We start from the raw sequence: 13,064 nt of genomic DNA, 5'->3' as shown, positions 1-13,064 counted from the left end.
AGATGATGTGTTCCTATCTGTGGGCTGGAAGAATGGAAATAAATGCATGTAGGCTTCTTTGAGAACCAGACAGCAAAGCCAGTCATTCTTCTCTAATAGGGGAGAGGGTGCCTAGGGACAGCATGCAAAACTTCTCTTTGACTAAATACTGGTTGAAGGCTCAGAGGTATAGGATCAGGTACAGTCCTCTGGTCTTCTTTGGTATGAGGAAATATTTGCTGCTGAGGAGGTATTGGTTTGATACAGTCAGTTGCAGAAGGCCCAAGAGTTCTTCAACATGAATTCTCATAAGAGAGAAAGATAATGTAGTGGGAGTTTTAAACACTCCTTTGGTAAGATGCTCAAAGTCAAGTGCATCGAAAAGTGCAGCTCTTGGTTCTGGTTCAGATTTTATATGCACAAGAAGAACTTGACCCATTTGCTTTATGAACATGGCAAAAGAAAGGCTCTTTGGTGATGACCTACGTCTTAAGTGGAGGAGGAGATGGATCCGACAAAGCCCATAGGACTCTGGTGCAGAATATTGTGGGTCAGAGAAATCCTGAAGGGATAGATTGAAGTCCTTGTGCTGTAAAACTGGAGATTTAAAAACTGTTCCTCCAGGAGCATGATGCTGTGTGCAGTATAGTGGCTACAATGCCAATGATAAGAGTCAGCATGGACTCCTCTGCTCCTTTGATGCCGGTCCAACGTCGATGAGGAGGAACTGCTACAATGATGGGACCTGGATTTGGGTTGAGGAGACTTAGATGTGGCACCATGAGGCCTCAGAGCCGTGCTCAGGTTGGGCCGGTACCAGAGGAGTTGATACAATTGGCCTCAAAGCATTGCTGCTAGCTCGTAAAGTTGGTCTAGATTGGTGAGTTGCGGTACCAAAGGTGTGGATGGTACCAATGGTACAGGGTGTCGAGGAGTTGGCGACCGAGATATAGAGGTAGACCTCAGAGGTGACACTTCCTGTTACGATAGAGAGTGAGATTGAATAGAGAACGAGACTGCTGTCAACACCATTTGGCATGTATCGACAATCAGTGCTAGAGATGCTGGTGATGTATGATGAGGTGAGGCATGGGAATCCTTTTTAGCCTATTTAATGGATGATGTCAGTGTCGGTACCAAGGAAGTTGATGCCGAATAATGCAGTGATTGTTGTGCCGACTTCAATGCGGTATTGAAATAAGGCATAGAGGACATCTGTGATGAATCTTGAGGGACAAGTTTCTCCTGCTGCAGATGTCGAGCCTTCAAAGAAAGTTTTGTAACAGCATTAACAAAAGTCTACTCAGTGCTCAGGACTAAGGCATTGAAGACACCAATTGTGTGGATCAGTGACTGATATGGTCCTGTTGCACAAGAACATCTCTTGAAGCCGATGAAAGATCAAAGGAATCAATTTTTCCTCCGATGGTTGAGTAAATTTGTGACTGAGTTGATGTCGCTAGCTGGAAATCTGTCTGAAGGAGGACCAAAAGCCCAAAAACTGAAAAGTAAAAATTTTGAGAAACTCCAGAGAAATTAAACTAGTACCAAAGAAAAGAAATGAAGAAAAATGATATGGGAAGGCACAAGAAAGGAAAAAAATAGTGCAAATGGAAAGACTCCAGCAACACACTTCATCTTAGCTCCACGGAAAACTAAGACCTGGCCTCAACTGGAAAAAGACTTGGCAATACTACAAGTAATTAAATTTTATGTTAAATTATATCTGCTGTACACCAATTTGAGCGAATCTCTTCATAAACAAGTGGTTGTTAAATCCCAATAAATAATAAATAAATGCATCTCCCTAGCATGCTCATAGAAACATAGAAATAGACGGCAGATAAGGGCCACGGCCCATCTAGTCTGCCCACCCCAATGACCCTCCCCTACCTTTCTCTGTGAATAGATCCCACGTGTCTATCCCATTTGGCCTTAAAATCAGGCACGCTGCTGGCCTCAATAACCTGAAGTGGAAGACTATTCCAGCGATCAACCACCCTTTCAGTGAAGAAGAATTTCCTGGTGTCCCCGTGCAGTTTCCCGCCCCTGATTTTCCACAGATGCCCCCTTGTTGCCGCGGGATCCTTGAAAAATATATCTTCTTCCACCTCGATGCGGCCCATGAGATACTTGAATGTCTCGATCATATCACCCCTCTCTCTGCGTTCCTCGAGTGAGTACAGCTGCAACTTATATAGAAACATAGAAATAGACGACAGATAAGGGCCACGGTTTGATGCACAAGTGCTGGAAGAAGTTCTAGCGTTGACACAGTTATGTCACACTAGACAGAAAATTCTGCCTCCTTGCAGCCAAATTATCAACATCTAACTAGAGCTTGTCAGTCTTCTTACATATAGAAAAATATGAAATTCTAAATATTACATTTTTATTTGCTACAATTTTATTAACTTGCCAAAACATAAGAATAAATACATTAAAGTGCTATTAAGGAAAATTGCTTGCTAATATAGACAAATTAAATAGGTGAATGATCCTTTAACAGTAACAGAACATTTTTCAGTTTTCAAGAACATTGTACACTTAGACTTTGGAAGAAGTCATTAAATTGCACTGCCTATCATTAAACACTTGTCTGGTAGGCCTGTATGAATTGAGTCTGTGGCAGGTGAATCACAAATTAATTTCAAATGCATGTTAAAAAAACTAAATCACTTTTACACCAATACTTTAAAACACTCTCCAGTTTATCCTCAGCTTCTCTAGCTAAGAGCTTTTCCATAGCAGGGCCTGAGAATGTCTCATTGCCATGATGATGCATCTGATTGGTATAGCTGCCCAATAAAGGACTAGTTTCACAGATGGCTTTAGCTGGAAAGACTGGGCAATGCCACAGCTCACAAGTAAACTAAAGCAATCTATCAGGATCTTTATTGAAGCTAAAATCACACACCAATGACAGATGGTCTGAGGGGTAGTTTAAGGATGGCAGCCGATTAGGCCCAATTTGCTCCTCGGTCAGCAAGCTTAGAGCAGAATTTACATTGAGAGCATGCTGGGAATACCAGATATAGTCCAGCGTATGGCAGCTCTCTCCTGATGGGCGAATTTTCCATGTGGTGTAAGGTGGCTCAGACTGCCCATCAGCACTCAGCAGCTTATAAGCACTGTTCAGGTTCAGACTAGAGGCAGCAAAATGCTTGTAGACGTCCTCGGTAGGCTCAGCATTAAAATCCCCACAAACAATGAGTGGGACTTTTGCCCCCTCTGTTATGTCCTGTAGGTTGCGAAGTAGGTCAGAGCCTTGTGCTGATCGAAACCGCTCCCAGCCAGTACGTGCTTTTAAGTGGGTGACCACCACACAGAGCAACCTGTCTGTTTCACTGCACTGCAGTATTTCTGCAATGGCCACTTGGTTTGTTTTCAGGGTCTTGGCCGTCAGCTGCAGCTTGGTGCTACTAACTAGCTGAAAGCGGTTCCGGAGGAAAAATAAGGCACAGCCATCTGGTCCATTGTTGCGCTCTACATCCAGACAAGGGGACCATGGCTTGGGCAGAAAGGTGCACTGATATCCCAGCCTGCTAAGCACAGGCTGAAATGTGTCCCAGTAATGATCCACTTCCTGCAGGCAGAGGACATCTGGCTGGTAGGTCAGAATCTCCTCCAGAATCAGGCATTTCCTCTCCTCCCACTTGAGTGCTTCTATAGGGCACTTAATGAAGTTGTCCTTGCCTTCACCTAGAGCTGCAAGGAAAAAAATGTGAGAATTATTTCTTAACTAGTCAAACTGGAAATCTTCACTTGATTTGAAAATTTAAGTTTTCAAGGAAGATGCACTACTTATGGAAATTATATAACTTTACAGATATTTCTTGCTCTCTCTATAATACTACTTGTACTTAGATTTATTTTCCATTGTTCTAAGTGCAAGCTTGTATAAAAAGGATAATAGGACTGTACCCAATTCTTTAACTGACGCCTAAAGGTTTTACTTTTATAGGGTTTTCTACGTAGAATTTTGCAGACTTGCAAAAAAAAAAAAAAAAAAATCTTTAGCCCAAACATACAAGGTTATAAAACAGCAAGAAAATTAAATACATGCACATTAAGTACAAAGGAAAACACAAGTGAAGGGGGAAAAACTGACACTAGTGGTCACAGATTTCAATTGTCAAAATTGCAGAAGCAAAGCACATTGATTTTGCAGATTTTGTCCAGCCCTGAAGTCAAACTAGAGAAAGACATGGGGAAAACATTTGTCCCCACCCCCGCCCCGTCCCCATGAGCTCAGTCCCTGTCTCCGCCCCATCCCCGAAAACCATCTGATCCCATCCGCACAAGCCTCAAATGGTTTTATAATGAACTTATTTTATTAAAGTACTAGTCTTATAGCCCGTTACATTAACAGGTGCTAGAATGTGTGTGTGTGTCTGTCTTTATTTCTTTCTCTCTCTCTCCTTAGCTGCTTTCTGTATTTCTGTCTTTCTTTTTTCTCAGCTGTCCACCACCACCCCTTGCTTGCTCCCCCTGTCCATTCTCCCTTCCTTTTACCTCCCATGTGTCCACCACCACCCCTTCACTACTCCCCTTATCCAGCAGCAGCCCTTCTCCCTTTGTTTTATCTCCCCCCTGTCCAGCAGCATTTCTTTCCTGCTCCCCCTGTCCAGCTGTAGGCCTCCCTTCCTTTTTCTTCCACCCTGTCCATCAGCACCTCTTTCCTGCTCACCCTGTCCAGCAGTAAGCCTCCCTTCCTTTTTCTGCCCCCCCCCTGTTCAGCAGCACCCCTTACCTCCGTTCGCGTCTGCCCTCCACCACAGCCGCCTCAAGCCGCTGCGGCCTGCAGGTGCTGACAGCCGCCTTGGTAATGTTTCCGCCAACCCTGCCACCACCGCTGCTTGAGAGGCCCGCGGGACCGAAGGCGGTCAGCGTGTCTGGGGCTCGGGAGGAGGAGTCCTGGTATCACGCATGCACACTCCTGCCGACCACTGATCTACAGATCAGGGAACACGCGGTAAGAGTGCGCATGCGCGCTTAGCATTTTATTATTACAGATAAAAAGAAACAATATTCTGTACAACTGTCATTTTCCACCCGGCTGGAAAAAATTTCTGGGGAGAACACTGGGCTGCTTGTATGGCCAAGCAGGAGGAGTCTTAGGCTTCGGCTGAATCAAGGAAGCAAAAGAGCGCTCATGTTCAGAGAGATGCTTTGTAGCAGCTTCAATAGAATCATCAAAGAGTTCATTCCTCTGGCAAGGCAAGTTCGCTAGATGGTCTTGCAAACTGGGATCCATATCAACAATGCGGAGCCAGGCGAGACAGCGCATGGCTACTGCAAAGGCAGAAACTCTAGAAGAAAGCTCAAAGGCATCTTATGTGGCTTGCAGCCTAAAGAGTCGAAGTTGAGACAGAGTTCTGATTATCTGTTTAAATTCTGGAAGACTTTGTTCCTCAAGAGCCGGGTAGAACTTAGGCATCAATTTAAGGAAATAGTTAAAACTAGTGTTTTAAGCCCGTTACATTAACTGGTGCTAGAATATATGCCTGTCTGTCTTTCTTTATTTATGTCTCTCTCCCTGTTCCTGTCTCTTTCTTCCTTCCTTTCTGTCTCTCTCCCTCCTGCTATTTTTCTCTCTCTCTCTCCCTGGCACCCTTTGTCTGTCTGTCTGTCTGTCTTTATTTCTGTCTGTCTCTCCCTGGCCTCCTTTGTCTGTATTTCTTTCTGTCTCTCCTCCCCCCCCCCCACTTTCCTTTGCAGAAGCAGCAGCGGTATTTCCGTTCCCTTCCAGGTCCCTGTGAAGCCCCCCCCCACACTTTCCTTTGCAGAAGCAGCAGCGGTATTTCCATTCCCCTCCAGCTCCCTGTGAAGCTCCCCCCCCCCCACTTTCCTTTGCAGAAGCAGCAGCGGTATTTCCATTCCCCTCCAGGTCCCTGTGAAGCCCCCCCCCCACTTTCCTTTGCAGAAGCAGCAGCGGTATTTCCATTCCCCTCCAGGTCCCTGTGAAGCCTCCCCCCCACTTTCCTTTGCAGAAGCAGCAGCGGTATTTCCCTCCCCCCCCACTTTCCTTTGCAGAAGCAGCAGCGGTATTTCCGTTTCCCTCCAGGTCCCTGTGAAGGCCCCCCCCTACTTTCCTTTGCAGAAGCAGCAGCGTATTTCCCTTCCCCTCCAGGTCCCTGTGAAGCAATTCCCTTCTCTTACATGAGCTGTGCTGTTTCGTTCGGCCCCTCCCTTCTCTTAATGCGATTTGGCCTGCTCCGTTCGGCCCCTTCCCCTTCCCGCAGGCTGGCCTGCTGCGGCCGAAGGTTAGTTTTAAAAGTGCCGGTGGCGGCTCCTCTTACGCTGCTGATCCTCCTGAAGAGCAGCCTGCGATGGTGGCCGGCTTTAGGGAACCTCGCAGGCCACTCTCCAGCCTCGGTAGCACGTTCCCTCTGACGCACAGGATTGCGTCAGAGGGAACGTGCTACCAAGTTGGAGAGCGGCCTGCGAGGTTCCCTAAAGCCGGCCACCATCGCAGGCTGCTCTTCAGGAGGATTGGCGGCGGCGGCGAATGAGGGCCAGGTGTGTTCCCTGCCGAGAACGCAGGCAGGAAGAGAGCTTGCCTGGCTCCAGGGTGAGTGAGGGCGGGAGGAGGGGAGTGGCCAGAGTGATCATTGGCCGGGTTCTAAAATGGAACACGGCCACGGATCATACACCACGGCGGCAGTAATCACGCGTTTTTAAAAGCGCATGCGCCGCTAACCTTTTATTATATAGGATAAGCAGTGAAAGTATAATTGAGAATTCTGTTAGCCATCATAGAATTCTGATATAGTCTACGGCCAAACTTGTCAATGGTACGGCCCTCCCTGCCTGGAGGGACCGCAGCGTAGAGCTTAGATGGTTGAGCTTTCTTTTAAGAAGATTCCACAATTGAGATTTCTCAAAACCTTTGCAAGGTACTTTGCGATACCTGGATTCCAACTTGGATGGAATCGCTGTAATGGAATAAGGAGTTTCCATATTCCTAAAGAAAGTCTGCTTTAACCCTTTCAGGACCATAAGGATCGTAGGCCAATTTTTGTGGTTTTGACGACATTTTTATGGTAAAAAGGGCTTGCAGATGCCAAAAAATTGATTTTTTTTGTGAAATATCATTATTTTTTTTAAAAAAAATCACACTTCTGGCTTATGGACAGTGTGGCAAGTGAATCTTCTCGTCAATCTGGCAACGACGCTAATGAATGAATGTCGGAACCAGTTTGTTTACATAAAGGCAGTATCATATGGAATCCGTACATATCAAATTTAGAACTGTAGACTATCCCAATCAAAATTTATAGGATTTTAAAGTTATGGGACAAATATGTCCCTTGGATCTGAAAGGGTTAATACTGCAGTCATAGGGAGCCTCAAGGTTTCCTTGGGTGGATGAGGCAATTCCATGTCAGCCAAGTATTCAGGAGTGTACTTGGAATCAGAGTGGAGGTCCAGCTGAAAAGCTTTCCCCATGTCAAAGACAAACCTGGCAAAAGAGGTAGACTTTGAGGTCGAGGCACCTTCAGGAGAAGGAGTGCAAGACTTAGGAACCACCGAATAGGAAGGAGAAGCCTCTCTGGAATACTGAGAAAGAGGCTCTGAATCCAGGCGCAGTGATTGTAGAAGCTCCACTACCTGCGACAGGAGGAGTTAGAGAGTGCTTGCGCTTCAAAAACCTTGATGGTGAAGTCTCCGGGGTTCGAGGAACAGAATGGGTCGAGGTAGGAGGCGAAGGCTCCCTCGGAGGCGGTCTCGATGGAGGAGTCTTCGACCTCGATGGACTGCGAGGAGAAGCAGCAGGTGTAATAGCCTTGCGAGACTTATGTTTAGATTTAGTAGAAGTCTTTGATAAACAAGGCATAGAAGACTCAGTATCCAGAGGAGAGGATTTCTGCTGCAGAAAAGTCTCCTGATTGAGCTTGGAAGTGAGATGCCTCGAGCAATGCCTCGATTGAGTTTGAGGAGACTGTGTCCGAGGAGTAGGCGAAGAGTCACTGGATGAGAAACGGCGAGACTTCCGAGCCTTGCCTCGATGTGCTTCCACAGGAGTCTCAGACTGCCGCTCAGGCTGGCTCGTAGGAAGCAGGGTTGAGGACGGGAGGAGTTGAGCCATGACCGAGGAAATCTGAGTGATCAGAATGGCTTTCAACATGTCCTCGAACATAGGCACCGAGACAAAGGGATCAGGTCTTGAAGGTGCAGCAGTGTGCTCCAATGAGGGCGACCTCGAGGATGAGTATTCCCTATGCTTGGAGGTACGCTTGGCTGGAGGTCTGGAAGGACCGCAGATACGGTCTGGGAGGCCTGGGACTCTGGAGGCTTCTTAGGAATAGTACCTGAAGGAGAGACAGGAGACTTACCCACCGAGAAAGACTTCTGAGGAACTGCCGGTGAGGCCTTCGAGACCGGAGGTGTCGAGGTCGAGGCCTTGGTGGAGGCAGATGCTGGCGTCGAGGTCGAGGTCTTGGTCGAGGCTGTCCCCGAAGCCGAGGTCGAGACCCTTTTTGCAGATTGTTCCATAGTGCCAAATAGTTGAAGAAACTTGGCACGTCGTCTGCGAAGGGCTCGAGGTTGAAGGGTAGCACAACGCGAACAGGCGTCGGGGCAATGTTCAGGACCCAGGCAAGCAATACACCGACTATGAGGATAGGTTATTGAAATGGCCTTGCCACACTGGCTACACTTTTTGAACCCGGGACATAGAAAAAATAAAGCCCGATGTAACGAACGAGATAAGCGGCCAGTCCTAGTCCAAAAGGCCGCTGGCCGGAAGAAAGTTAAAAAAAAAAAAAAAGTATTTTTTTGTAACAAAAAGAGAGATAAGAAGAAAACTCGAGCACAGTGACTAACAAAAATAAGAAAGCTGCGGTGAGAGAAGGCAACGAAGGCTGCAGAGCTGAAGTTCAGAACACAGCCCTTAGACTAATTTACTCACTCGGAAAATTTGACCACATCACCAATGCCTACCTAGACTCACACTGGCTACCGATTCGAGCCAGAATTCAATTCAAACTATACTGTCTACTCTTCAAAGTAATTAACGGTACTGCACCCACCTACCTAAATGACCGCCTAAACCGTAACCTTCCAACCAGAACAAGAAGAACACTGACATCATTCACATACCCACCACTCAAGGGTACTCACCGCAAAAAGCTTTATGATAGCCTCCTGGCAACACATGCTGCAAAACTCGAACCTTCCATCACCAGATTGTTAACCACAACATCAGACCTCAAGACATTCCGTAAAGAAATCAAAACACTGCTGTTCAAAAAATATATACAATCTACCTAACCTCCCTCACCCCATCCCCCAAGAAACCAAAACACTGCCGTCCAAAACATCTTCCGATGTTATTAAGTCTTTACTATCATTCTGTTATTAAGTCTCTATCCTCAAACTGTATTCTCTATTGTCATGTACCATCCTGGAAATGTCCAGTTCTCTTCTTATGTAATCCGCTTTGAACCGCAAGGTACAAGCGGAATAAAAATCACTAATGTAATGTAATGTAATGTAAGTAAAGAGGACTTCTTGGCTCTGCGGAAAACTTTGAACTGAGGTACCTCACAGGAGACACGCGCCCTCAGTTGGGCGGGAAGGCACTCACGCATGCGCAGTACAGCACTCGTAAGCTCTTACAAAGATCTTCAAGCAAGTCTGCTTGCGAGGCTGTCCGCTGTGGGGCTCCGTCGGTGACATCACCCAATGTTGAGAATATGCTGCCTGCTTGTCCTGGGATAAAGCACAGTTACTTATCGTAACAGATGTTATCCAGGGACAGCAGGCAGATATTCTCAACATATGGGCGACGTCATCCATGGAGCCCCAATGCGAACATCTTCACAAGCAGACTCGTTTGAAGAGCTTTCAGAGAAAGTTCGCAACTGCTGCACCGCGCATGTGCGAGTGCCTTCCCACCTGACGTAGGGCACGCGTCTCCTCGGTTCAGATACCTAGCTAAGAAGCCAACCAGGGGAGGTAGGTGGGTTGTGAGACTATCTGCCTGCTGTCCCTGGATAACACCTGTTATGGTAAGTAACTGTGCCTTATCCCACGACAAGCAAGCAGCATATTCTCAACATATGGGTGACCTCCAAGCTAACCAGAATGGGATGGTGGGGTTGTTGGCAATTCAGGAGAATAAATTTTGTAATACTGCCTGGCCAAAATGGCCATTCCATTTGGAAAAAGAATCCAGACAATAATGAGAGGTGAATGTATGAACCGAGGACCAAGTGGCAGCTTTTCAGATTTCCTCAATAGGAGTAGATCTAAGGAAAGCTACAGATGCTGCCATGGCTCTAACTTTATGGGCTGTGACTTGACCCTCTAGATGCAGTCCAGCCTGAGCATTGCAGAAAGAGATGCAAGCAGCCAACCTGTTACAAATGGTTCTCTTGAAAACTGGATGTTCCAACTTATTTGGATCGAAGGAGACAAAAAGTTGAGGAGAAGATCTTTGTGGCTTAGTCCTTTGCAAGTAGAAAGCCAAAGCACGCTTGCAGTCTAGAGTATGAGCTGTTTCTCCTAGGTGAGAATGAGGCTTTGGAAAAAACACTGGAAGTACAATATATTGAGATGAAATTCTGAAACAACTTTTGTTAAGAATTTAGGATGAGTACGTAGGACTACTTTGTCATGATGAAATACTGTGAAAGGAGGGTCCACTACTAAAGCTTATAGCTCACTGACTCTGCGAGCAGACGTAAGAGCAATGAGAAAAAACACTTTCCAAGTGAGATATTTCAGATGAGCTGAAGACATTGGTTCAAACGGAGGCTTCATCAGTGTAGCAAGAACCACATTGAGATCCCAAACCACAGGAGGCGGTTTGAGAGATGGTTTGACATTGAAAAGTCCTTTCATGAATCTGGAAACCACAGGATGAGCAGATAAAGGTTTCCCATCCAATGGCTGATGGAAAGCCGCAATTGCACTGAGCTGGACTCGAATGGATGTTGATTTGAGGCCTGATTGAGATAAATGAAGAAGGTAATCCAGAACTGAAGACAAGGAAGTAGACTGAGGTTCCTTATAATGAAGAGCGCACCAAGCAGAAAACCTAGACCATTTCTGATTGTAATATTGCCTAGTGCTAGGCTTTCTGGAAGCCTCTAAAATATCTGTTACAAATTGAGAAAACTGTAGATTGGCAGTTATGTTGAAAGGTACCAAGCTGTCAGGTGTAGAGACTGCAGGTTGGGATGAAGTAGAGAGCCATGACTCTGTGTGAGCAGAGATGGAAAAACTGGTAGAAGTAATGGCTTCCTTCTGCTGAGTTGAAGTAGAAGGGAGAACCAAAGTTGTCTGGGCCACCAAGGAGTGGCATGCTCTTGTTTGAGTTTGACGAGTGTCTTGAGAATTAGAGGAAACGCATACAGAAACTTGTTTGTTCATTTCAGGAGAAAGGCATATGCCTCCAGGTGGTGAGGAGAATAGATCCTGGAACAAAACTGAGGCAGTTTGTTGTTGTGAGGAGATGCAAATAGATCTATCTGAGGGGTTCTCCACTGAGAAAAAAATGTGATGAAGAGGCGACAAATTAAGTGTCCATTCGTGAGGTTGTAGAAGACGACTCAATTTGTCTGCCAGAAAGTTTCTCTCTCCTTGAATGTAGACTGCTTTCAGAAAGATGTTATGAAGAATTGCCCAATTCCAAACCTTCTGAGCTTCTTCGCACAGAGGAAGAGATCCTGTTTCTCCCTTTTTGTTGACATAGTACATGGCTACTTGATTGTTTGTATGAATGAGGAATGAAGCAGCCGTGAGTGCAGGAGAAGCAAGCCGGACTTCAATCGTGCGGGAAACAACCGATCGCTCAGGCGCGAGCTGAATCGCTTCATCCACGGCATCTGTGTACCCCGCCGAACAGAGGCCCGATGGTGTTCGCCACTTCTCACAGCGGGAACACCTTTTAACCACCTCTGCCGCCATTTCTCTTAAAACTAACCGCCGAGCAAATCGAAATTGGCAGCCAACAAAACAAAACCTCTCAGCTACACTGAAGCAACCAAACCGGCCAACCCAACGAGAAACAGAAAAGAGTCAGAAAATAAACTTTCTTACCCAAGTTAACCTTTGTTAAGGCTGGTAGTTGCAAACTGGAATGGACAGAAAAGTACCATCCAGTTGCAGCACTTCTGGCTTCTACTTTTTTTTTTTTTGTTAACTACCAAAATTCTTTATCATCTTGACCATCACCAGTCAGTCCTGCTCATTTCTCTTGATCTTTCCTCTGCTTTCGATACTATTGATCACAGCTTACTACTGTCTCGTCTTTGTAAAATAGGAATAACTGGTCGTCACGGAAAGCACAGTTACTTACCGTAACAGGTGCTATCCAGGGACAGCAGGCAGATATTCTTGACTGATGGGTGACGGCACCGACGGAGCCCCGGTACGGACAATTTTAGAGTGATTGCACTCTAAGAACTTGGAAAGTTCTAGTAGGCCGCACCGCGCACGCGCGAGTGCCTTCCCGCCCGACAGAGGCGCGCGGTCCCCAGTTAGGATAAGCCAGCTAAGAAGCCAACCCGGGGAGGTGGGTGGGACGCAAGAATATCTGCCTGCTGTCCCTGGATAACACCTGTTACGGTAAGTAACTGTGCTTTATCCCAGGACAAGCAGGCAGCATATTCTTGACTGATGGGTGACCTCCAAGCTAACAAAAAGAGGGATGGAGGGAAGGTTGGCCATTAGGAAAACAAATTTTGCAAAACAGATTGGCCGAAGTGTCCATCCCGTCTGGAGAATGCATCCAGACAATAGTGAGATGTAAAAGTATGAACTGAGGACCAAGTAGTAGCTTTGCAGATTTCCTCAATAGGAGTGGAATGGAGAAAAGCTACAGATGCCGCCATAGCTCTAACTCTATGGGCCGTGACAGAACCTTCCAGTGTCAGTCCGGACTGAGCATAACAAAATGTAATGCACGCTGCAAGCCAATTAGACAACGTACGTTTAGAAACAGGACGTCCCAATTTGTTTGGATCAAAGGACAGAAAGAGTTGAGGAGATGACCTGTGGGGCTTAGTACGCTCTAAATAGTAAGCTAGAGCCCGCTTACAGTCCAAAGTATGCAGAGCCTGTTCTCCAGAATG

The 13,064-nt window shown here is 46.3% G+C and overlaps 1 protein-coding gene across 1 annotated transcript in view; it reads right to left on the bottom strand.

Moving 5' to 3' along the window:
- Positions 1–2,349: 2,349 nt before the first annotated feature.
- The window catches only part of NOCT (nocturnin), a 32,540-nt gene continuing 21,825 nt past the window's right edge, over positions 2,350–13,064 (bottom strand). Inside the window, exon 3 of the mRNA XM_033939258.1 lies at positions 2,350–3,687. Within this exon, the coding sequence (XP_033795149.1) occupies positions 2,852–3,687 (836 nt within the window). The 3' untranslated portion in view covers positions 2,350–2,851. The remainder of the gene's footprint in view (positions 3,688–13,064) is intronic.

This window comes from Geotrypetes seraphini, chromosome 1 (assembly GCF_902459505.1).
Source record: "Geotrypetes seraphini chromosome 1, aGeoSer1.1, whole genome shotgun sequence".
NCBI classification, from domain to species: Eukaryota; Metazoa; Chordata; class Amphibia; order Gymnophiona; family Dermophiidae; genus Geotrypetes; species Geotrypetes seraphini.
Note: the sequence above shows the minus strand (reverse complement) of the source record. Positions and strands in the feature narration are given on the sequence as shown.